Below are 24125 nucleotides of genomic sequence, written 5' to 3' on the forward strand. Positions count from 1 at the left end.
TGACTGTGTTCTGTTTTACTGTCTGGCTCTGTACTAGGAATTTTCCATTATGAATATATACATATGTATTATTTTTAAGTGTACTTATTTTATTTTTCATGAATGTAGTGCTAAAATGTGATTAAATGGACGCATTTTGCGTTCTTCAAATTTCAATCTATTTTTTTATTTTAGGCTAATGGTGCGTTCAGGCGTTCTGCAACAAATTGGACATTTGGCAGAGGCTTTCTCACCAGTCACACATGCATACAAACATACGCAAACACAAACCAGTATAACTCATTCATAATTGTGTTTTAATTAGTGTTTAATCACCTGGAGCTAAGAATCACTGAGCTGTTTCTGCAGGTCCTCTTCCAGCATGTTTCAACAGCAGCCCAGAGCAGACGAACTGAAGTGGCTGCAGAGAGGGCCTTGTGCATTTTTCATGTTTTTAGCAGTTACAGTAGGGGCAGGTGAGGTTTATTTTCCCATAATTGAATTAACAAGCTGTTCACAGAACACTGTTTGAAGCTAGAAAGGTGGCAGGGTCTGTCACATATAAACAAAGTAAAACAATATGAAATTATTTGTCCTTGTTTGTTTATTCAGACATGAAAACAAAAAGAGTTTGTTTATTTTGTTTGTCTGGGCATTAAAATATCAGTCAATGAAGATGTTTCTCCTTTGATTAACATTTCGTCTCCAAAACTACAGAGTGCACCTTTAATTAATCTTTTATGCCCCCTTTTTTACTTTGACTTTTGTTGTTTCACCTTGCAAAATACACAAAAAAAAACCCAAAACAAACAGTCTTCACTTTAAGTTGCACTGAAACCAGAGGCCTCATTTATAAATCACATATAAGTAATTATTCATAAATCCTTAATTTAACCTTGAAATGATCTTATCGCTAAGTGAAGTCTGGAGCTGATGTATGTGATTCCAAAGGGGAAAATCACAAGGCAGGTGCTGTCAATTGAAGCTGAATTGAGATTTATAGATCCCAGATGCATAAATTACAAATGGGTGAAGATACCTAAAGATCAGGTGAGATGAGTGAATACTGCAGGCGTTTTCTATCATAAGCGCTCTATCATTTCAGTGTATAATGGGGTTTAGTAGTGTATAAAGTCCTGAAAAAAAAAAGTTTTCAATTAATTTTCACTTGGTAACCCTGGAGCCTCCCGGGCCCCTGAGGGTCAGGGCGCCTTGAGCAGCCTGCGTTGCCCTATTGGTAATCCACCCATGACTGAACTGGCCTGAAGGTAGAAAGACCTGGTGATTAAGTGGTGAAACTTAGCCCATGTTCAAATTGAGTTGTGTGTGGCTGTAACAGCTTGCAACAACCTATCTAGGAACGTATGGATCGGATCCTGTTGTCAGTACTGGACTCAGCTAACAGTTTCCCTCATTTGAACTGGCAAAACTGGCTCATAACTCTCTAAAAACACCTAAAAGACAACCATTAGAGGTATTCCCTCATGCAAAACACAGCTGAGATCATAAGTCTTATTTTACTACATTTTCAAACAGGATCATGAAGTAAGGATTCTCAATTTTGTCAATTTTCAGTGAAGCCTGGCGTGGACAGCAGCCTCTAATAGAATGATAACATGGCCAGTGATTATGTGAGCTGAGGAGAGCAGCACACACACACACACACACACACACACACACACGCTCATATTTCCTGACATTCACATCTTCTCGCTCTGCTTTCTCCACTCCATCCCCGCTCACTGGATCAAACAGGGCGTTCAGACATCCATTCTGCTGCTAAATGAATCGCGGATCACGTCATATTTTCTCTGTAATTATCGATTTCTAAGTGGCCCTGCAAGCATCATCAGTCAGAGCCTCCTTCAAGTAGTACAGCAATTATTATATTACTGTAACCATGGTGATTTATTTGCTGTGTGATTTAGCAGTGGAAAATGTATTTATGGATGAGAGTGGGCGGAGGATCAGCGAGCGTGTGTGTGTCTGTGTGTGAGTGCGTTTGTGTTGTGAGTGGTGTGCGAGTGGCTAAATCAATTAAATATGTTGCCAACACACTCTTGGATACACACATACAGTATGACTTGACCTTTGAGCTATAGGCACTACTCTGAGTATAATAAGAGCGTAAAACTACAATCATATACGGCCTGGCTGTGCGTGCAGAACATACAATATTCCGTAAAATAATAATATGATTACTATTTGTAGATATTTTACTGGGAATTAAAGGTTACACCCATTCCTTCTTTTCTAATAAAGCATCTCTGTGTATTAAAGCAAACAGGGATATATTAAAAATGCTCTGATGTAATTATTCTGCTTAAATTGCTTTTATTATGTTAAATGTTCTGTATCAGTGGCTCAAAAGCTTTCAGCCGTTCAAGTGCCTGAACTCCATTAATGGTTTGACTGCTCCATCTAGTGACCACAGTGAAATACACGTGTAAGTCCAGTTTTTCAACTGCAGCACACATGATAACACATGATGCAGGATCTATTGGCAGAAATAGGATATAATATTCATAATTATGTTCATGGTGTGTCATTCATTGGTGAGCAATCCCCTGAAACTAAGAATTGTTGTGTAGAATGATCCTTTAATATCGACAGAGAGAGCAGATCCTCTCCCACGGAGTCAGCCATGTTGGACCATGCTTGAAATTCTAACCTTGATACAATAGCTTGAAAAATATCTCTGCTGTTTTTAATACCAAAACATGGACACAGCAAAATGACTATAGTAAATATTAAATATAACATACGTATATATGTGGAGGGTTCTCCCCAGAAATGTGGAATGAGAAATGTCACTCACATGAGAACAGCTGGTCCACCTTCAAGGTGCAATATGTAAGAAATGCCCACCAATAGTGAGTAACAGCTAACTGCTGCTAATTATAACTGCCATTAGCAAGTTAGCTCGGCTAGCTGCTCTGCCTGGACTGGTCATCACCTCTTGAGGTACGGCTCGGGGCTAGCTGGTTAGCATGCTAACTAGTAGATATCTCTGCAACACAATACATAGACGTCCTTGAAAAATGGTTATTTCTTTACATATTGGGAATAGTTTTGATTAACTTTAAACTAACATTCCTATTGTTGCACCTTTAAAGGTCAGTGCTTATTAAGTGAACCTGGGTTGAAGTTGTCGCTGACTCCACAGCCCAATCTGTTCACACACTGCTGCTTATGACATTACTGTAAACTATATAGGCCTACTCATCATCACACATGCAATTTCTTTCTTTCTCTCTTCACTTGCACGTGACCTACAGTACATACTGAGCCTTTCCTAAAATAAGTTTGCCTTTATAACACATTTAGTTAAAATACATTTTCTTGCAATACACTGGCAGGAACCGTGATGTTGGTGTGTGTCAGCTCGCTGTTGGAGAGAGCAAGAAAGCGCAGCTGGTACCTGTGTATTAATATCGCAGAAAATGTGTATTATAACTGTTTAAAATATTATAAATATATTGAAAAATTGATTTTATGACAACACTTGTTCTCCATCATGCTTGGTAGGAATGTGTGCTGAGGGGTATTCAGTTGGTCGCAATCTGCAACTATATTAGTACATGCCACTAAATCCTACACATTGGACCTTTGATTTTTGAGAATAGACATGAATGAAAATTAATGTCACCTAACTCCACATTAGTCACATCAGTCTCACATTACAGAGATAGTGTGTTACGCTCTTTCTTTGGTTGAAAAGTCAACCTTTTTCATTTTAGCATGCCAGTACAGAGACAGGAGAGATATCATTCATTTCTGATATCATATTTATTGATATTTTCCTTTTTTCCAACAAAAACAGGTACAACACAATCAATACAAATGGTATCAAATATCAAGTCCTCCCTGTCCAAGACAGAAAATGAATTTCCAACTATTAAGATGATTAATGAAACTGGCAACGGACAGGTTTTCTGCTTCAGCTTGTCAGTGAAGTAAACGTTGATTGCACAATGTAATGGATATAGAATAATGAAACCATCTGCCTTTACATTGGTTCCTGATAAACCTCGCTATCACTGCAAAGTTTCGGCTGCCACTCGGCACACACAGTCACCAGGAAGAAAGGAGGGTTGACTGGCATCCGTTTTAAAGAATTGAGTCAGGGATGTTTATTAAGAATCATTAATTGATTAATCGCTGTTAAGAATTAAAATGATTAAGATGTGTTCACTGACAATAAGAGATTGAAATAAAACATCAAAAATACTTAAAAATTACAAAGTACTTGCTTATAAAATATGTCAAAATTAAATACAAGTTCTGTTAAGTTATTTTTAATGTCAAAGATGCAAAATTACATTTTATTTTAAATGACATTATTACATTTTAGCTATTTAGTAGCCTCAATCTGTGTTGGATTTTGTTGTCATTATTTTGAGTATTTAATTTATCGTTCAAGTAGCAAACATAGGGCATGTCAGAGGATGGAAAAAAACACGTTCATGATTAACTAATTGATTGTTAAGGTAGCTGAGTATCAATTGAAGGGATTGCTTCAAATTTGCATCCCTACATTGAATAAACACGTTTTGTCTTGTCTTTGAACAGAGGAGGTGGCCTACGACATCACCCACCTGCAATGCAGTACTGAGTTCCTTCCCCAGACAGCTTAACAACCAGTCACACCTGGGCTCACCTAGCCCTAGCAACCCACATGACGGCCTCTGTAAGGACACTCCCACACAGAGTTTAAAAGCCTGCATCAGATTAATCAATTATGACAATAATCTTTCGCTGCAGCTTAAGGTGTATGACAAATGTTACACACAAGCTAGATTCTAAAGGGAACCAGAGACAAGCCGACCCGCATGTGGTGTGGATCCAGTCCCAGATCACTCTTTGCTGATTGCCCCAGTCACCGAGCACCTTTTCTTCAAAATGAAACCGCTCCTGCCATCTGGCCTCCCTCCAAGAACCAGGAGAAACTGCTCCTGCTAAGTCGCAGGACCATCTTATGCTCGGTTCAGAACAAATCATACTTTTTCACTGCTTTCTGGAAATAACATCACACAGCTGAAAAAGCTGCTTCGTGACCTTTTAACCACTTACACTGAGATACCTGACAAGTGTAAATGTCACCAAAAGAAACAATCAGACTCCAGGGTCTATTATACATGAAGAACATAACACATCAAGCATTTTTGTTTTTAATCTCTAATGATAACCTTTACATTCAACAAATTGCTCTCTAAAATATGAAGACTGTTATTGAGAAGCACAGAAAAACTAAAAGTATAAACACCTTCAGCATAATGAGTGATAGTCAGTTTATGATTCTGCTTTTCACACTGCATATTCTCAGCCCAGGGTTATCCTCAGCCGAGCCACGCCTTGAAAGTCTGGAAACCGATTTGACCTGCTGACTTTGCTACGAAGCACTGATGGGCAGGTGAAACAGGTGACGCGCCTCGCCTTCTGAAACCGGTCACTGACGATGTGACAAGCCGAGTCGGGCCAGCTCACACTGCCGCAACCTCCCCCTGCAGTGTTCTCAAAGCTCGTTGTGAATCTTTGGTCTGAACTAAGGTTGTGCAGATTGCGAAGCCCTCTCAGGCCATTTTATGACGATTGTGATTTGGGGCAATATGGATAAACTTGCTACAAACTTTAAACTTTGCCCAAGAACAGTCTGGGTTCATTAAAGAGCTCCTCTAATTATGTAGTATTGCATTTTAGTGCAGCTCGGAGACTCACCACTGACGGATTAAACAAAGAATAGTCAAAACTGAAGCAGCACAGTCAGAGATATCACTTTTTTTGTCTCTAGCATGCGCCTGACTCCAAAAAAACTGCACCACAAAACACTGGCTTCATTTCTCAAACTTTGCAAAGCTCCCTCCAGAGCCACAGAAGATATTACACAGCTGTTTATGAGGCTGAGTAGTACTCCTCATAGTGTCGCTTTAAGAGGCTGTCCCGAAAATCTGGATCGTAGCTTTCATTACTTTGCAAAAACACTCTCACAAAGCCTCTGTCTGCCATTTTAATGAACCTGGGCTTCAGGGGGCCCCTGGGTGTCTGGAGCCGCGACTTTAAAATAAACCTATCATAAAGCAGGAACACATAAAAACAGAGCTAACACAAGCACAATGCCATATATTAAACAATATGAGCCCCCCCACCACCCAACCGATACACTGCATCCTTTTAATAGGTGTCCTACCTCTGACTGCCACAAGAGGGCAGCATAACAAAGGGAATGCTGTTCTCAAAGTCTGAACACATTAATAAGTAGTAGCACTATGTTGAATTTCATAAAGGAAATTGAGAAAATGAACATAACAGTCAACTAGTTCATGGAAACACAGGGCATAGCATGCTCAGAGGTCAGAAAGATGCCTGAAAAGTGTGTGACTTTTGCAAAAAAATGAAGATAAAGATAAAGAATAAAGATAAAAGTTCAGCTTAAAGCATAGAAAGTCCTGTTCTGTTCACATCCATCTACTATTTAGACAACGCCAGAAGCTGGATGAGTCTCCAGGCGTGCTCCCAGGTGTGTCACTTAAAAGAGGAGACTACAGCAAATCCACTCTGAGCAAGGTTAAAAACAACCCCTTCATATCCTTCAAAAGACCTTATCTGTGTTTGATTGAGCGCGCCCGATAAGACATGTGAAAAGTGCCCTTTTAGTTTATGACTCATGTTGGCTGCAGGTGGCAATGTTGCTCTGCCAGAGAGCTGCACAACATACTGTACAGCCTCCCCTTTATGAGCTGTTTTTGGTTTCTTTTGTTCTGCGGATGAATAGGAAAAAAAAAAACCCCTGTAGAATAGAGACTTTATGGAGGCATCAAAGGCTAACAGTGATTATTCTTGACAAACTGGATTTGCTGTGTGTTGAATAGAAATCATGTCCAAAGTATAGCAGTCAGGGACGTGGAACATTAAGGATTTTGCACAATGTGGTGTGTAGATTTCTTATTTTTCATTATATCTAGGTCAAACATCCAGTATTTACAGACAAAACTAACTAAATTAAAGCTCTAGACTACACAAAAATAGTCCAAATCATAAAAAAGATCAAGGTGCAACGTATAAAACTAGAGTTCTCTGTTCCCAGCAGCTACAGGTGTCAAAACAGAGGGGGAAAAAAAGGGCACATGGGTGTGATATAGGAAGGCACTGGCGTAGAGACTAGTAACGGCAAATATATCTCGCAAACAGGTTTAAAGGCTGACAACGCGTAAAATCCTGTTTTCTTTCCTCCTAACCTGAAAATTTCTGCAGCGTTGCGGATTTATCAACCCGCTGAAAGATACGGGCCCCAGTGACGGAGATAAGCAGGAAAGAGGGATCATGTATGGATGGTGTGGCGGGACGCATACGTCTCACGCACACGGAGGGGAAACGACTCTCCGGGGATTGAAAACCAGGAGGACGGATTGGAGAGGAAAACAGGATTCTGTCTCTGTATGAGGCAAAACCAAAATAGAGGTGCTGACAGCTTCCTCCATCCAGACCCCGGTGGGAGCGCTTATCCAGTTTTGCGTTGTGAGATAAGAGGGGGATTTATTTATTCAGGTTGATAGCTCTGGCGCACTTTGAATGATAAAGGAGTGTGTTTGCGTGCTGTGTGTTCAGCCACTTTCAGCGTGCCAATCAGGATTAAAGGTCGCGGTCTATAGGACAAATATGTGTATATTAGAATCCGCAAATGAGAGGTGTGAGTTTTCCTATCCCTTTTGTCCGAGGCCTTGTTCCTCCTACGCGCGCCCGATAGCTGTGATCAAACATCGTGCAGCACATTCCCATTAAAGGACAGAGAGAGGAAAAAAAGCCCACATCAAAACAGAATATTTTCATCCATTGTCGACCGACAAAACCCACATCTAAAGCGGGAATAAACGGAAGGGAGGCCTTTTGTTGTGGTTATCCTCCTGGTGGTTTAAAGGAAGGTGTTGGGTTCACTATAGGATGGATCTGATGTTATTTCAGTCGGAGAAGACATCTGTTCCGCAGTAAGTCATATCCGTGTTAACTTCCCTGGTGCAGATGCTTCCCAGCATGGTGATTTATTTATCTGGTACGGTGGGCGTCTGGGCCGGAGAGGTTCTGGACGGTGCTGTTGGCACAGCTGATGAGGAGCCATGGGAACGCAGGCGTCCAAGACACACTTTATCTTCATCTTGGGAGCTGTTGCATTTGGCTCATGTGGCACATCTCGCATGGAAGAATGCTGTTTTGTTCTCGCTGAACTTGTGAGAAAGGAAACTGCAACTTTGAGAAAAGGTTTCAGCGTATCAATCCTTCATGAGCGACTTCTATTTTGCAGTCCTCAGCACTGAGAGGTCGTCCAGAGGTACGGCATTGTCATCTTAAGATCTGCACGTAGGCCGCAGTGTTGTTAGGAGTCATATTCAACGCACTAAGGTCAAAAGTATCAAAGATTATAACCATTGTTTATTGCAACAAATCAGTGGCTTACAGACTTTCCTTTCTGCTTCTTTCACAACTTTCTTTTTTGCTTCTTCTACCCCTCCTTTTTACTCTTTACTACTTTGGATGGTTTATTTTATGCCTGGATAATATGGCTGAAATCAGAAATCACAATATTAAAGAGAACCTATGCCAATTTTACACCTAATGATCACTCAGCTTGTGAAAACAATTGCATGATGTCACCTGTGGCTAACCGCGGAGCTTCGACAAATCTGTTAAAGAAACCTCGATGATGTCATCGTGGTCACAGAAATTGAAAAGTGAAGCCAATGCAGAAGTGCCTCAAACCTACACTCTTTCTAATAGACAGCAGTGGGCGACTTGGTTGTAAAAGAAGTCTGATTGTATGGAGTATGCAGTTCCCAAGTTAGTTAGTGGTCTCCATTGCCTGTTTCAAGTCTTCTTTAACACAGCATGATGTTCATTTTGTACATCATGTTTACATTTAGTAAAATAGATGACAAGGTGATGTATGCTTTAGGGCGTGGCTACCTTGTGATTGACTGCTAATGTCATCAGTTAGATCTGCGTACTGCTAAACTAAACTAAACTCAACTGTTTTTTTTCCTAGGGCTCTCAACTACATCTCATGAGTGAACTTTCATGGTTATGCTTTTGGTTGCATTATGGGAAAAGAAGTATGGGGTAAAAGTCTGTATATTTTGTCATTGATTTTCTGCTGATTTTCTTTTATTAATCTGTCTCTTCTGAATCCAACAACTTTATGGAGGTGCGGTAATAAAATCACTGGATTGCCTCTTTAATAAGGATATTTTTCCAACGTGGATGTCACAATATTGCAGATTACTTGTTCAATAATCCAAATGAATTGAGTTTAAAAGCTCGTTCCTGACCTTGGAAATAGATTTTGTTTTTATATCCTGGAGCAAACTGATAAAAATGCAGTTGAAAGCCCAAGAACAAGCTGAAAGGTTACTATTTAATCCAATGAATTGCTCACCATTAATATGCATCAAATGAAATAAAACTATATCTTCAAATAAAAGAACGTGGGTCAAATCATCACAATACGTAAATGATAATATTGAATTATTGGACAGCATTACCCACAATAGCAAATTGGTGACTTTTGCCACATAGACCAATATAATAATTCCCAGCAACGTTTTTTTCAGTCTCTTCTGAGTCATGTTCCACTGTCTGCCGTGCTTCGGTATATCTCAACTTTTACACAATGAAGATTTAAAAAAAGGAGGCTGGGAACCAAACAAAGCTCCGTCTGTCTGCTCCATAGGTGGCCACACGGGACCCTCAGAACTTGAATGAAAAACAAATCTCACAATAGCATCAAATGGAAAACAGTGGAGATCAGAGGGAGCGGGCCCCCTCCATCAGGGGTGTTTAGGGATGCCACATATATAGGGGAGGTTAAGGTGTGACTCAGCAGGTCAAACCTCCGCTTTCCTCCCTCCTCCTCTGGGAGGGAACCCAGTGTCTGTTACAACAGGAAGAGACTGAAGGTCAAAGCACAGACCTATTGTCTTCCTGCCTGTGTGACAGACGCCTGTCTATCTCAATTTACTATCTCTGTCTAAAACACACATACACCTCGGCATACGGGGCGAAGAAGACAAAGACGTTCAAGTGGACAGACGGATCAAAAGATAGTGTTATATAGATAAAGAGGTTTGACGGAGGAGAGGGAGCTACAGCTGCAGCAAAAGTGAGGAAATATATCAAAAAAGTAGAATATGAACAATGTAGCCTATTGCTGATGTCAAGCAGGTAAAGTGTTTCCATGTTTATTGCCTTAATTATGTGTGCTAACATTTGCTAATTAGCATCCGACACAGTACACCCAAGGCTGGCGGGAATGTCATCAGTTTCTCCCACGCTAGCTGCTCTGTGATGCTAGCTCAGCTAACTGGAGTTAGATGCTCACGCCAGCATGTTAACGCGACCACAAAAAAATGCTAACATGTTTAGCATTTTCGACGTTTACCTTTTTCTCAGGGACAAGGTGAGTGTTAGCGCTTACACCGCTAGCACAGGAGCTTTGGACTGGGACGGTGGGCCGCGGCTAGCTGGACAGCATGCTGACTTCAGCAGATATCGCTGCAACACAGTACGTAGACGCCATAATGTCAAAACTGCTATTTATTCACATTCTGTTGATCATTTTCATACATTTTCAACTAAAATTTATGCATATTGCCTCTTTGACAATTTAACATTTAGGCTACTAATTAAAGAAGTACAGCTGAGGCTGATGGAAACACCATTCATTTTCAGGTATGTTGTTAAACCAGAGTATTGGACAACCTGAAAGATAAGTCAGTAGCTATACATCCATTATTTGTCAAGATACAGTATTTCAGTCTAGGATGAAGTAGTAGAATGATCCTCCAGTCCTGCCAGTATGGCTAAAAAATCGCTATTATTTATTGCCAGACTGTTATACGATTTAAAGTGTTCTGGTCAGCAGGGTAAGAATATCTTCAGACTGACAAAGACTGTAACCACCTCCTTATTTTTCATATATTTAATACCTTATGATCACTTGACAAAAAAGCTAAACAGTGCTCAAATCATCTGACACGGTGTTAACTGATCAAATACATGCAAGCGGACATTTCTGGTAGATTACTGTCTCTTAAGAGTGTACTCTGATAGTCTGTACTCACAAAGAAGGAGAAAGTATTGTAAATTTAGATATGTTACGGTCAATGTTAAATATAAGCAGTATATGTATAAAAATGTGCTTGAATGTGCTTAAATGATATGGAAACACAGATGGCGGACCGGCAGGAAACTCATTTGACTGGAAGCCAGCAGGGGTTGGTGGAACACAGTCAGACGAGCAGATAGATCTACAGCCCGACAGTCACTCCTCAGTCTATTATCTGACCCCAATAAAGCCCTCAGCAGCACAACTTCATAGCCATTTCCTCCCTGTGAAAGACACACGTGGCCTCTGTGATAAGATAAACTGCAGAAAATAAAGACACGGCAAAGCCAGGCCCTCTTTTTTAGCTCCTCCAGCCAAAGAATTCAAACGTCTATTTCTGCAGATAAGGTCTCGCAGACAGACTGCTCCACCCCTGAAACCTCAGAGACACACACTCGTCCCTTTGTGCCCCGATAAAGGAGACCGGTGGATGCATGTAATCAGCATATTATTGATAGTCTTAATGAGAAAGGCTCTGAGTCACTGAAGCCATTAGCCAGGATGAAAGAGGCTTAATTGTTTTGTGTGTGCACGTGCGTGTGCTTTATGGCGTGCACATGTGCCTGGGCCAAGACCGGGCTAATTAAATCCATTTCCTTCGTTAGCAACTTTTTTCTCCCTTAATTAAGAGGGTTAATTATGGGCCCGGACAGAGGTCGCGTGCGTGTTCGCGCGCACGTGCGTTCTCGAGAGCAGACCCAGATGTAATATTGCAATCTGTATCAGAGGCGCATAATAACACAATGAGCATTCATGGCTGAAATTAAACAGCCTGTGATATTTATTTAAATAATGGAGGGGGTGAATATTTGAAGTTGGATTTCACGTATCTGTAACAAATGATAGAGCTGTCTGCTGGATTTCAGAGGCTCAGAGTAATAATAACACAGCACCTCTGATAATGGTCACCTGCGTCCATCTTTGTTGAAATAAATCTACTCCACCGCTGAAAATAACTGCCGTTTTCACGTCTCGGGGAGGAATCCACAATGTTGTGGTTCCTTGTCAAAAGCAGAAACCAAACAAGTCTGGTGTTAACGCCGACTTCTGTCATCACCACCGGTGTGTGGTACGAGTGGACGTCTGCAGCATACCAATGGTGTGGAACAATATTCCCCAGCACGCTCCATCTAAAGCAATAATATCGTTATGGCTGGCAGACATGAGAGGACTCTCCCTGCCTGCCACTGGACACACACCATTACTTTTGATGGCCCGTGTGTGTGTGTGCATGAGAGTGCGCGCGTGCTCAGTGTGTGTACGCGTGCGTGCTCGTGCCCTCAGGGTCACACATCCTGTTGAGGAAAATGGCTGATTCAGGACTCTCTGCCATTTTGCTTGTCAACTTGGGTCCATGCCGCCATAACCGTTAGACATCTGTGGGCGGGCAAGCATCTCCGCTATGATGATGATGAGGATCCTCTGCGGCCATATGAAGACATTAACACCTTTTACACTCTGTTGACTCCTCTCAAAGCTGCAGGCAAGTTTTGCATGTGCAAAAGAAAAGCACACTTAGCAGCAGCATGGAGACGAGCATATCACAGCTCCGAAATGAAACATGGCAGTGCGCCACATTAGCAAAAATTAAATTGTGCAGGAAATGTTTTAGGCAGGAGGGTAACGAGGGTTTCTGGGGCCATCTTATGAGATGATTCTGGGGAACTGCAGGTGGCCATGTTCACCTCTTATCCTACAGCGCTGACAGGAAGTGGTACTTCTGTTCTCCCTTGGTATCCCTCCATGAAGAATAATGCCTCTAAAGAACCCTCCGGAGATACAGGATTTTATTTCAGCCCCAGTTTTTTAAAATCTGCAGCTGCAAACCAGTTTGTTTTTGTGAATTATGCTTTGACACGTCACCATGAAGCAATTAGACGCCAGATGGAAACGAAGTCCAGAAACAAACATCCTTTTTTTATACGTCAGCGGACTAATATGGCTGATCTTTGTGGGTCTTTAGACTACGGTGAAAACGAAAAGTAGTTGAGGGAACTAAACATTTCGAGACTCGGTTGGGAGTTTCAATATTTCAAAGCTGCATTTTAGCATCTTTCGGTTTATTGTTTTGGTTCTGCCACCTGCAGCTGTAATGTTTTGGTCCTCACCAGTCTCATCAACCTCTGCTCCAACCACAGCTTGGATTAAAATTACCCACCTTACCCACCTGGTGAACATAGTGGAGGATTTAGCATCTAAAAAGCCATCTTTTCCCCCAGGAGTTGGTGGAGAGCAAAACAGAGCTAAAAAGAGAGTCAATATTGGACTTGCATTCATCAGGTGGCCAGGAAACAGGACTCCAAATGCATGCTAATGTCGCTCTCCGTCGGCTGATGTGTAAATAGGCATTCGTTTGCTAATCCATTCACGGTGTTAACTTCATGAGGTGACAATAGCTTGTTCTGCCACACCCAAGTGGCCAAAATAATCAATGTTAATAATCAAAGACTTGCTTCCTCGTTCTGCAGGAGAAAAGTATTTGGACAGCTCCTTGTAGCAAATCATTTCTTTTTTGTTCCCCTTCTTCTCTGTATGAAGATCCCCAGTGTTTCTCTTTAGGCAGAGGCTTATGTTGTGGTCTATCACCGTGCCTCTGAGTGTGCATTGCTTGTCGCTGTCATGCTTCCTGCTGGTGCATCGTTAGGTATGGCTTTTTATTAGCCTCTGGTGTGTTTGGAGACGGGAGGGGGGTCAGCATCGCACCGGCAGTAAACTAGCGCAGCCGTCAGCCCCGCACATGGGAACAAACACCCCATTAAACCATGGCCTTCACATATTACTGTAATAAAAGCCCCTGCTCTCGCCTTTATGGGCTTTTTAATTATGTCTATTCGTCTTCCCGGGCTTGTGAGCAACAGTTCATGATGAGCCCCATTTCACGAATACTCCGCCACTGGCAGAAAAGCTGGAGGGGGTGAATAAAAGGGAAAAAGCCGAAAATTGCCCGAAGCTAAAATATGACTATTGTTACTGGGATGGTACTTTATGTTTTACCTCGCAGCATGGAGCCAATGGCGCTGCTTTCCACTCCATTCTTTAAAGGGTTTTCTTTGTTTTAGATGTGGATTGGTACAAAGGACAATCTCACGCAGCTCAGGTGAATTACATGGCAGCCCAGTAGTAATGGTGTGAATTAAATTATTTCCCCGAGATCAGGGCAGTGGCTGGACCAGCTGCAGGCTCCCTAAAAATTAACCATACAAATCATCCATGCATGAATTCAGCATAAAGGCCAGCTCACTTTGGCTCATTTCATACTTTTATGCACTTGCCTTTCTTGTCTAGTACATGTGTATTCGCACTAATATGTATAAAAAGGTCACTCGCTGGCCACCCCCCATGTTTAAGATATTCCAGACACACCCATGCACATTATAAAAATCCTTCACCATACTCTGTAAGCTGTTTTTGTCTTGCATTATGCCTCAAACAGAGCAAAACCCTGCCTGGTATTAGGGCAAGATGATTGATAGAGCAATATACAGTGCCTCTTTGTGCACACAGCTTACATTTTATGGCCAGGTCATTTTCTGCAAGGCTGGACACTACAGCTTAACCCCTTTTAACCCAGGCAAGCCTATAACACTTAGCCTATACAGAAATACACTGCACCTGAGCAATAAACTCTATACATGCAACTGAATGAAGCCATGTCCTGCAGAAAATTACCGATAGTTTCTAGTTCTAAGGTAGCTGCTGAGTATACCCTTTGCTGTCGTGACTAGCTGCGGTTAGAAAATAGCTCAGTTAGCCGTGGAGCTAAGTGGTCCTAGTAGCCAACTGGACCACAGTCAGGACTCAGCTCAACCGGAATGGGACTGAACACGGCCTTCAAGACCGACGGAGGTTAGTTTTGAAGACGGGGATATAGTACAGAGGCGATTTACAGCATCTCTGATCAGGACTATGACTAGGGCCAGAATATTTTCACATTCTGGCCATATCAAACATATTGCACCTTTAAGTTGAATTATGTCATCAGATCAAGATAAAACAAACCGACACAGTCCTTTATTGTCTCTGCTTAAGAGGAAAAAAGGAACAATAAGGCTTGACTATAAAGGTTTTATTGTCTTAAATCAAGTACCAACAGTGTATCCAGTGGTCTTGCGTAGTCTGCTGCAAGTGACGGCCCCCATGAAAACTAGCAACACCACAGCCAGCGCTGCACCCACTCCACACAGCAGGGCCATCGACGAATAGGAGGCTGAAGAGAGCAGAAGACAACATTTGTTCCATTAGTTATAGAATTTAGCAGAAAAAAAAGTGAATTTGAAAGCTTTTTCCTTTGGTGTTGATCCACGTGTGAAAACCAGCAGCGCCGTCTCACCTGCCCGAGTCACTTCATGTATCTGGAGCAGAGGCGCTGGCTCTGGGAGAAGCTCAGACGGCTCAGTCAGCTCCTCTCTCTCGATGTCCCCCTCCAGCAGGATCGGGCCCAGAGCAGCCGTCCCCTCCCACCGCAGGTCTGGAAGAGAAGCACCGCAAGTTCAATATTGCGAGGACGGAGGGGGGGCGGGGGGAATTAAGCGCATTTAGGCAGGTGATTCAACCATTTACGACACGACTGATTGGTCGGTTGGACAATTAAAAGGGATCAGCTCAAAAATCAATCCTCCGAAAAGGTGCATAAACAGCATGTGTGCCAAATGAAGGCAAGTTAGCTTGTCTAAATATGGGTGAAACCTCGGCTTGTTTGTTATTCTGTGGCTGATTATATTTAACTCCTTGTGGTTAGGAATCATTTGGGTTCATTCTCTACATGATTAGGTGACGTTTGCTACTTCAGAACCACTCAGATGGTCTCAAACTAGTAACACAAAGCCTCAAAAAGATTCTAAAAATGACAAATAGACGTTAAAATACCTTTTTTGTGAAATCTTTGGTAATTGTACAATCATACAATATATGTAAATGCTATTGGATGGTATCAAAATGTCTCCCCTGTGTGAGTATTAAGTGTTGAAGGTTCATCCCCAGGTGGAATGTAGTATCGCTCGTGTAAACTGTACCAGCATCTGCCGCAAGCCTCCTTTGCCGTCTCTGCTCACTGCAGCTGGTCTCACAGCAGCTACACACCTTATTGTCTCCACCTGATGCCACCCATCTGTCCAGAGCCAAAATGTGTGTTCTGTTACAGAGGCTGAATAAATCTTTTTATGGCATCAGAGTCTGAAAGAAACACTTGAAGACGTGCTTGTTACAGGATTAGGGGCGACTGCCTGGTAATATAATTTAAACACAAATAAAATAACTCAGCAACTGTCACATCAACATCTGTTAAGTTTGAGTGAATTATATTTGAGGGAACAAACCTGTTGGCTTCAGTCAGGAATGAACACACTTTGTGTCGCGAGTCGACAGGAACGGAGAGTCTTGTTGCCTTCAGATGACACGTGATGTAGAGCTACGGGGAAGTTAAAGCACATCAAAAAGACACCGGTGATTGGTAGATCTAGTTTAGGTGGACCAAACACGTGCTACTCATGCTAGCTTCATTAGTACAGTTGGTACAGCTTCGGTCACTTTCTGCCATTCCAATCGCTTCATTTTGTTGCTAAAGCCAGAATACGCAGATTTCTACACCTGAATATACACAGTTTTATACATTTGGCCCCAGGTGTTAGACTGACACGCTCCAACACAAGAGCCGCTGCATGTTGCATTATAGTAAAATAAATAGAAAATCAATAATTTAGAGAGAAAGCACACGTTCTACTATTTCGAACAACTGCGCTCTCATTTTAGTGTCAAGCGCCAGGTTGGATTTACAAACGCACCCACAGAAATAAGTAACATGTAGTTGTTTGTAATATTGTAAGCATACTGATTTTACTAAATTGAAAGCAGAACATCTCATCAGCCCACCCAGTGCTGTTGAAAGATGTAATTCAACACCTCCAGTGAGAAAAAAAACATATACCACTGGGAGGGTATTTAAGATATTTAAGCTTAAATTATTCAACCTGGCAACCTGCTACAGTAGCGCTAGTCCACGATCTGCCGCTGAAAACACAGTCGTGCGTTTTCTCTAATTCTTTTTAAGTGTGATGTATTCTTGTGTAACCATGATGTGCGTGATGTTTTGCCAAAACCTCAATAAAAAGAGAGATTTTCTTCTTATTATAAAACGGTCTTTTTGCATTTGGGAGTGAATTTCCTATTTGGCAAAATGATCAAAGTTAATTTAATGTTAAGACTCATCCAAAGCTGACTGTACGGAGGATACTGGCTCACACTTATGGCGCCGCTCCATTCTGGCTTCTTCAACCTGCATTGTACTTCATCAGTTTTAATGTTACCTGAGAGGCCGTCCATTTCCTCAGTTGGAAAATATCTCAAGTAATCACAGATAACAACCTCAGGTAATGTGGCCTTCAAACAACACTCGCTAAAATACATTAAGTGCCAACTTAGCACATGAGAGACTGACAGAGCAGCTAGGATAAAGTGTCGAAGTAACACCTCGGCTGGCGCAAACTTGCTGGTCACATCAAGACGCACCTCGACGGTGATCAGGGCGCTTTAATGGAAAATGGAAGAAAAACTGCCCGACGTGTCAAACGTCTGACTGCGTGATACACGATCAGTAGTTCTGAACTGTAAACACACGTTTCCTACTAGCTGCACTTACTGAATTCCTGTGATCTTGGTGGAACCTGAAGGCTTTCAGCTGGAAATGAAGTTTATCCTCCTGGCTCCTCTGCATGAAGTAAGACTTGGCTCCCGTCAGCTTAGCATCACTTAAACACCTTATATGGAAAAATACGGGCGGCAGGATTCATATTCATAAACACAGAGAGGGCCGGCGTCTCCATCTCCTCACAGGACAATAAATGCTCCCAACGCATACTGTATGATATGCAGCACACATAAATCAACATTATTATGACTAGCTGACTCTTGAAAGTTTCGATGTGGTTTCTGGCACCGCAGCTTCTCACCCGTGGTTGCGGATGAAGGGGTATCTAGGTTTAGAGTTGGGGTCGGGGGACACGGTGGCCACGCAGCTGTCCACGTAGACCCTCAGCGGCACGTGGTGACCCTGGACGACCGCCGCCTCGATGTGCATCACGTCACTCAGGAAGTAAACACTAGACTGCCTCTGTGCCTGCCAGTCCTCTAATCAAATACAGACCAAACAAAAAAAATAAGCGGAAGAGTAATGGCGGGGCCATCAATCGGATTAGATGAAACTGAAATGATGCCTGTGGGGGGAGAGTAGGTCAGTGAATAGGATGTAGGTACTGTGACAATAAGAGGAAAGTACTTTAAAGAAGCAATAAATGCATTACAGATGTAGCTTCGTCATTAATGTGGATAAGAAGGGGGTCTGTGCCTGCAAAAACTAGTTTAAAACTTTCATAATTTCCTCCATAACCTCCTACAGCCCATGCTTATTTTACATTAAGCAAATCACAGGAGATGGTTTGGAAGTTCTGTCGGGCCAACTTTTAAGATGAACAACAAGCCGGTGCACTCACCAGCTACACGGCGTCGCTTGGAATTAATTAGAAAACATAATCAGCTGTTTATTGATCGCTTTATTGTGTGAGTGACCCCGTCGGGTCAGCTGCGAGCCTACAAGGCATGTAATTTCAGCTCATCACCATGCATCAAAAGTTTCCCTCCCGTTTATCAAGCCGCTGTTTAGCATCTTAAACAGTCACGGCAAAGTCTGCGAGGCCTTGAGTGATTGCAATTAAGGCCGTCGCTGGGGAAATTAGCCAAACCGTCTGGCGCAAATCAAAGTTTTTTAAACTGCACAACATCAGCTCGAAGTTTGTGGCGCTTTTTTTTTTCTGACGAGTCCCCACCTGTCATGAGACGCAGGGAGAAGTGCAGCTGCTGTTCTGTTAACATGTTGGAGGCAAATGGCTTCCAGGTAGGCCTCACAGCGTTGCTGCTCACATAATGCCTCCTGTGAGGACAATTAAAAGAAAAAAAAAAAGAGGAAGGACAGGCTTTTCACTAGAGGGAGGCTCATCGAGGAGGAAGGAGAATATGTACTTCGCTCATGAGGAAGGACAGGAGTAGAGAGGAGAACACAACACAGGGAGACAGAGGTAGATATGACAACAACAAAGTTAAATTCTTAAGACATTTAAAACCTGTCTGATGGTCATACTGACCAAAGTATGACAGAAAGCCAGTAGAGATGATTCCTTGATGATATAATCAATTAAATTAAAGTATTGATGGATGGATTATCTTAACCGAAATGACACCTTCTCATATAAAAATCTAAATTTCACTTGTGAAGTAAAATTTTAACATGTGAAAAGAAAATAATGTAACTTGTGAACTGCACATTTTCACATGTATTTCCACATGTGGATTAGAAATCCTACATGTGGAAAAGGCAACATGGGACATTACATCAAATGACATTTGCTTCATCACATTTCATCTATGATGAAGCAAATGTCATTTGATGTAATGTTCCATGTTCCACATGTTCCACATGTTCCACATGTTCCACATGCGATTAGCTTTTCTCACCGGAACCACTGATGGAATGTAATCAAGTACTGTACTTACGTATAATGATGAGGTAGTTCTGCTTTACTTGAGTGTTTCCATTTTCTGCTACTACATTTGAGGAAAATACTGTACCTTTTACTCCACTACATTTATTTGATAACTTTAGTCACTAGTTACTCTGCTGATTACATGCTACATCAGAGCCAAAGTAGTATATTTTTAAATCCGTTTAGTTTATTGGCAATCAGATGCCACTGATTCAATAGATAAATAATAAAACCACCAAAATCAAAAATAAATAAAGACATTCATAAATGGCTCAATAAATAAGTAAATATGCCATTAAATGCACCAATAATAATACTTAAAATAGATGTAGGCATTGATTAATTTATAAAATATGACATGAATTGATTTTTTTTTTAATTTTAGATTTATTTTGTATTTTATTTTTAAAAATTATTTTATTCCTTTTTTTTTTTATATGGAAATTGTGTGTTAACACAAATAAAGACAGGAATAAATACATATAAAAATGGATAACTACATAAAATGAAAAATTAAATGGGAAAGTTAATAAAAAAGGTACTAATAAATAAATAGATAAATCCAGAAGCAATTTTAAAACAAATATCAATAAATGTCACATTTTATAAATGAATTAAAGGTCTACATTTATATCCAGTTTGATTTTTTGAGCCATTTATTTATGGCACTACTAGTCCTCCATAGAATACAGTATAAGCAGCTGTAGCAGCATTGAGATAATTGAGCCTGCTCCTGTTGCTAGCAGTGTTGACAGTGACTACATTTACATGCACACTATTATTCTACTATTTTGCCCCAAAATTCAGTATTTAATATGGGTTATGCAAACAGCATATTCAGATGGATATTCAAAAATCAGAAAAAACTGAAGTTGCATTTTCTAATTAGGACATGTGGGATATGCTGATATTATTCAGCATTTTCATTATTTTAGGAGCATTCTTCGGACATGTATGCAGTCCATTCAGAATATGCATCTCGATTGGTGTTTTCGCAGCAGTTTCCTATTTAAGCTCAGCTCTGTGTGTTGCATGGAGAAACACACCTACTTATGAACATTATGAAAGACTTGGATATAAACAGGTTTTTGGATGTGCACAAATATCACAATGCTGACCTTTTTAATAAAGTGGGGGGTGGGTGCTTGGCCATCGGACTATGCACGGCCGCATGCAAATAGGAATATGCCTTGAACAGCATTCACTGTCACACCATACGTGTGTGTCTCATGCCGAAACATTTAAGCAGTAACGTTTGTCCCTATGGCAGGAAAGAAAATGTATTTAAGACCTCGTAAGGCCTTTTGTCGAGGAAACTAAATCCAGTGCTTTAAGACTTTCCAAGACCTGCAGATACCCTGAATTATCAGCGCTAACAGCGGGGCTAGAATTGGACTCGGCAGGCCAAGGGGGGGCTTTACCTTCGATAGTGACATTCAATTACCACCTCAGCAGGGTTGGTCTTTAAAATGACTGTGTTGCCAATGGGTGTTGGAGAGTACATCAGAGAAAAGGAGTAGATGAGGGATTCTTCAGTCATCTGAGAGAAAAAAAAACACAGAGCAGTTACTTCAAATACACAAAAAGGTAGACAGACAGAAAGAAGGCAGTAAGCCACACACCGTCAATGTGCTGCCGCAGCCCTGTAGCTCTGTCTGGAACTGCAGGATGTGGTCAGCGGTGTCTCGTGCGGCGCAGCCTCCTAAGGTCAGATCGCTTGGACGGATCAACTGACCGTTCCCTAAGAACAAAGAGAAAAAGGCGCAGCTTAAATAAGGCCCATTACCCGAGGCCATTTCTTCTCCTGGTCCAGTCAATAACACTCACAGCAAGTGGAGGTTCAGCCACAGGACAAATAAAAAGGTTTCTTAATGCATCACTGTGAAGTCAGCATTCGAGCCCTGAACGACCATGCAGAATGCTCCTTTCTCCGAGTGAAGAAATAAGAGGAAACATAATATTGATCGCCTGGTCCATAGTCTGTGCCATTTGCAGTAATCAGCACTGAGTGTCCCATCTTCACCGTTCCATTCAATTTTCCAATTCGGGCCTTTAACCTGACCCTTTCTCTTTCAGACAGCAGAAAAGAAGCTATGTTAAGTGGACCCGTGCAACTTTGGACAAAAAAAACCCCCAAAAAACACAAGAGATCAATTCAAACCAGTAACCGTCAGCCATTACCTAAGAAGTTCTGTTTGACCTCCATGGTGACCTCTCCTTCACCACAGCGCGCTGCCACGCTGACAGCTGGCACAGGCTGCCGCTGCTCAAACTTCACCAGCACCTAGACATCATTCACATTTAATTACAGCGAAGCAGAAGATCAAACAGACTGCGTAGACGTCCATAAAAGATAAAAAGTACCTTTGATTCCTGTTTGACAGGTGGGCTCAGAGCTGGGCCTTTAACCAGAAACTTTAACAACTCTTCAGCTTGGACAGTTTCCCTCGGCTCCAGCTGCTCTGAGGTCAGCTCTCTGGCCTCCGCCCTCTGCGGGTTTTGAAAAGTTAGCCTCAGCGCCACGAGAGGCCGGAGCTGCTTTTGTTTGTCGACAGCTGGGTTCCTGAGCCGGAAGCTCCTGAGCCGGTAGCTGACAGGCGACGGGACCGGATCGCTGTGGTGCGTCCGGTTTGACTGATGATCCGTTGTCTGAGGCGATCTCGGCAGCTGCAAGCTTGTTGTCACTTGCTCTTGTGGGATTTGGTTCAGACTCTCATTAGTACTAAAGTTAAAAGCGGCAGCACAAAGTTTTCCACCTGAGAGGAGAAACACAAACCCAAACAGAACAGCCTCACTGAGCCCCATTACAACTTATCACCCAAAAACCTGAGTTTTTGGTGTTTTCAGAGAGCACTGCTGCTTTTGTCGTTTGACCAGGTTATGGGAACTTGGCTCAGGCCCCACCTACTCCTAATGACTTGATTGGATTCCAGGTGGAGGATTCATTGTTTGAAGCTTTCCTTTCCTCTCCTCTCTAGTCAGCTTAAACCCTGAGACTCATGATTCAATCCTGTGCACATTCCTATTGTGGAAAACTGTTGAAAGAGCTAAAAAGAATGGAGAATTCCTTAAATGTTTGAGAAGTGAAACAATGCCGTCTGCCAAATCTCCACTTGTCATGATGTTAATGAAGGCAGACTTTTATAAACCAAAACAAGCCTGACCCTAACAGTGAGTGGCTTTCACTGCCCTCACGAGGCAAATCAATCAACACTCTCAGGGAGTTGGAACCCCGGGTTTTTTTTTGCACCGGCGGTCTTGAATGTCGAGGCGATGCGGTCGGCAGTCTGCAGGGTTCAGCGGGGTCGCTCATAAAACTGAGATTTATGATCGTCCTCGGTGAGGCTTCGCAAATGTCACCGCCACGAAGTGTGTGTGTGTGTGTGTGACAGGGGGTGTGTCTTGAACCTGTGCCAGCAGAAGTGTCAATCACACGCTGACGCGTTATAAATCTTGCTCAGGTGAGACAGTCGTGAATGGCTGCACAGAGTGGTTTAGGATGTGTTGAACTCCTGATTGACCCCCACAAAATTCCACTTAAGGTTCTTTAAATTTTGAAAAAAGTAGGTTGAGTTCTGAATGTGCATGCTCTGCACTGAAGTTACTGTGTATGGTGCTTTTGGGTGACAAAGTAAGGATTTATGGCCACCCGATTACATCAAATGTACATTTTCTAGATATACTGAGCATCATTTTATACATTTGATTTTTTTTTTGGGATCTCCACTTAAACTTTAGGGAGCTGGTGTGTTTTCCTTACTGTCAAGAAATCATAGAAAGACCAAAACTTCAATTTTTTTTAGTCCATGATATGCTTTGAGTACGTTGTAAAATTTTTAGCTGTGTCAGCAGATTTCAGACAGACTGTACACTGCCACAGGAGGTTAACATAAATGAATCAGCTAACTGATTGATGTACACAATATAGCTCTACTTATACATTTTTTCTTAGTGAAATGCTTGACAGCAAATTCAGCTAATTTGGTAGCCTGCTGGTTGTGTATGGGTACATTAATAACGTTAATGGTTCATACGATTTAACAAAATATTTCACAAAAGTGGCTACACACCTCTTGATAATGCTCCAAGCAAGTATAAAAGCTGAGAAAATCAGCTCCTCTCGGCGTTTCTATGCATCTGTAAAGAAAAGCATTTTCTTACATCTGTATGAAACAAAAGAAAACTGTGTGAAAACAGTACGTAAGCCAATAGTTGTTATTAGGATATATTAAAGCCACATTATATAGAAATTCATATTTTGTGTTATGTGACTGTTTGCAACACAGCTGTTAAATAAATACGATTCCAAAGTTTAGGGAACAATTTGTTAGATTTAATGTAACTTTACATGCGAGCTACATACAAAACTCAGCACATCTCATCACAATGCTATCTCCTGAAAACTTTATAAAAAAGCTAGGGTAACCTGAACCAGAGACAGCAACACGCAACATGCACGTATA

At 41.7% G+C, this 24125-nt stretch overlaps 1 protein-coding gene across 1 annotated transcript; it reads right to left on the minus strand.

The window, feature by feature from the left end:
- Positions 1 to 15184: 15184 nt before the first annotated feature.
- Positions 15185 to 22585, minus strand: LOC311253049 (zona pellucida sperm-binding protein 3-like). The gene is made up of 11 exons (XM_084346770.1): positions 22027 to 22585; positions 21844 to 21946; positions 21285 to 21403; positions 21084 to 21202; positions 18949 to 19052; positions 18076 to 18253; positions 17766 to 17883; positions 16447 to 16538; positions 16144 to 16238; positions 15462 to 15599; positions 15185 to 15338 (listed from the first exon to the last, which is right to left on the minus strand). The coding sequence occupies exons 1-11, from the start codon at positions 22465 to 22467 to the stop codon at positions 15211 to 15213; spliced, it is 1635 nt and encodes a 544-aa protein (XP_084202896.1). The 5' UTR covers positions 22468 to 22585; the 3' UTR covers positions 15185 to 15210.
- Between the last annotated feature and the right edge of the window lie 1540 nt (positions 22586 to 24125).

Source organism: Pagrus pagrus, assembly GCF_965226575.1.
Source record: "Pagrus pagrus genome assembly, chromosome: 24".
Lineage (NCBI taxonomy): Eukaryota > Metazoa > Chordata > Actinopteri > Spariformes > Sparidae > Pagrus > Pagrus pagrus.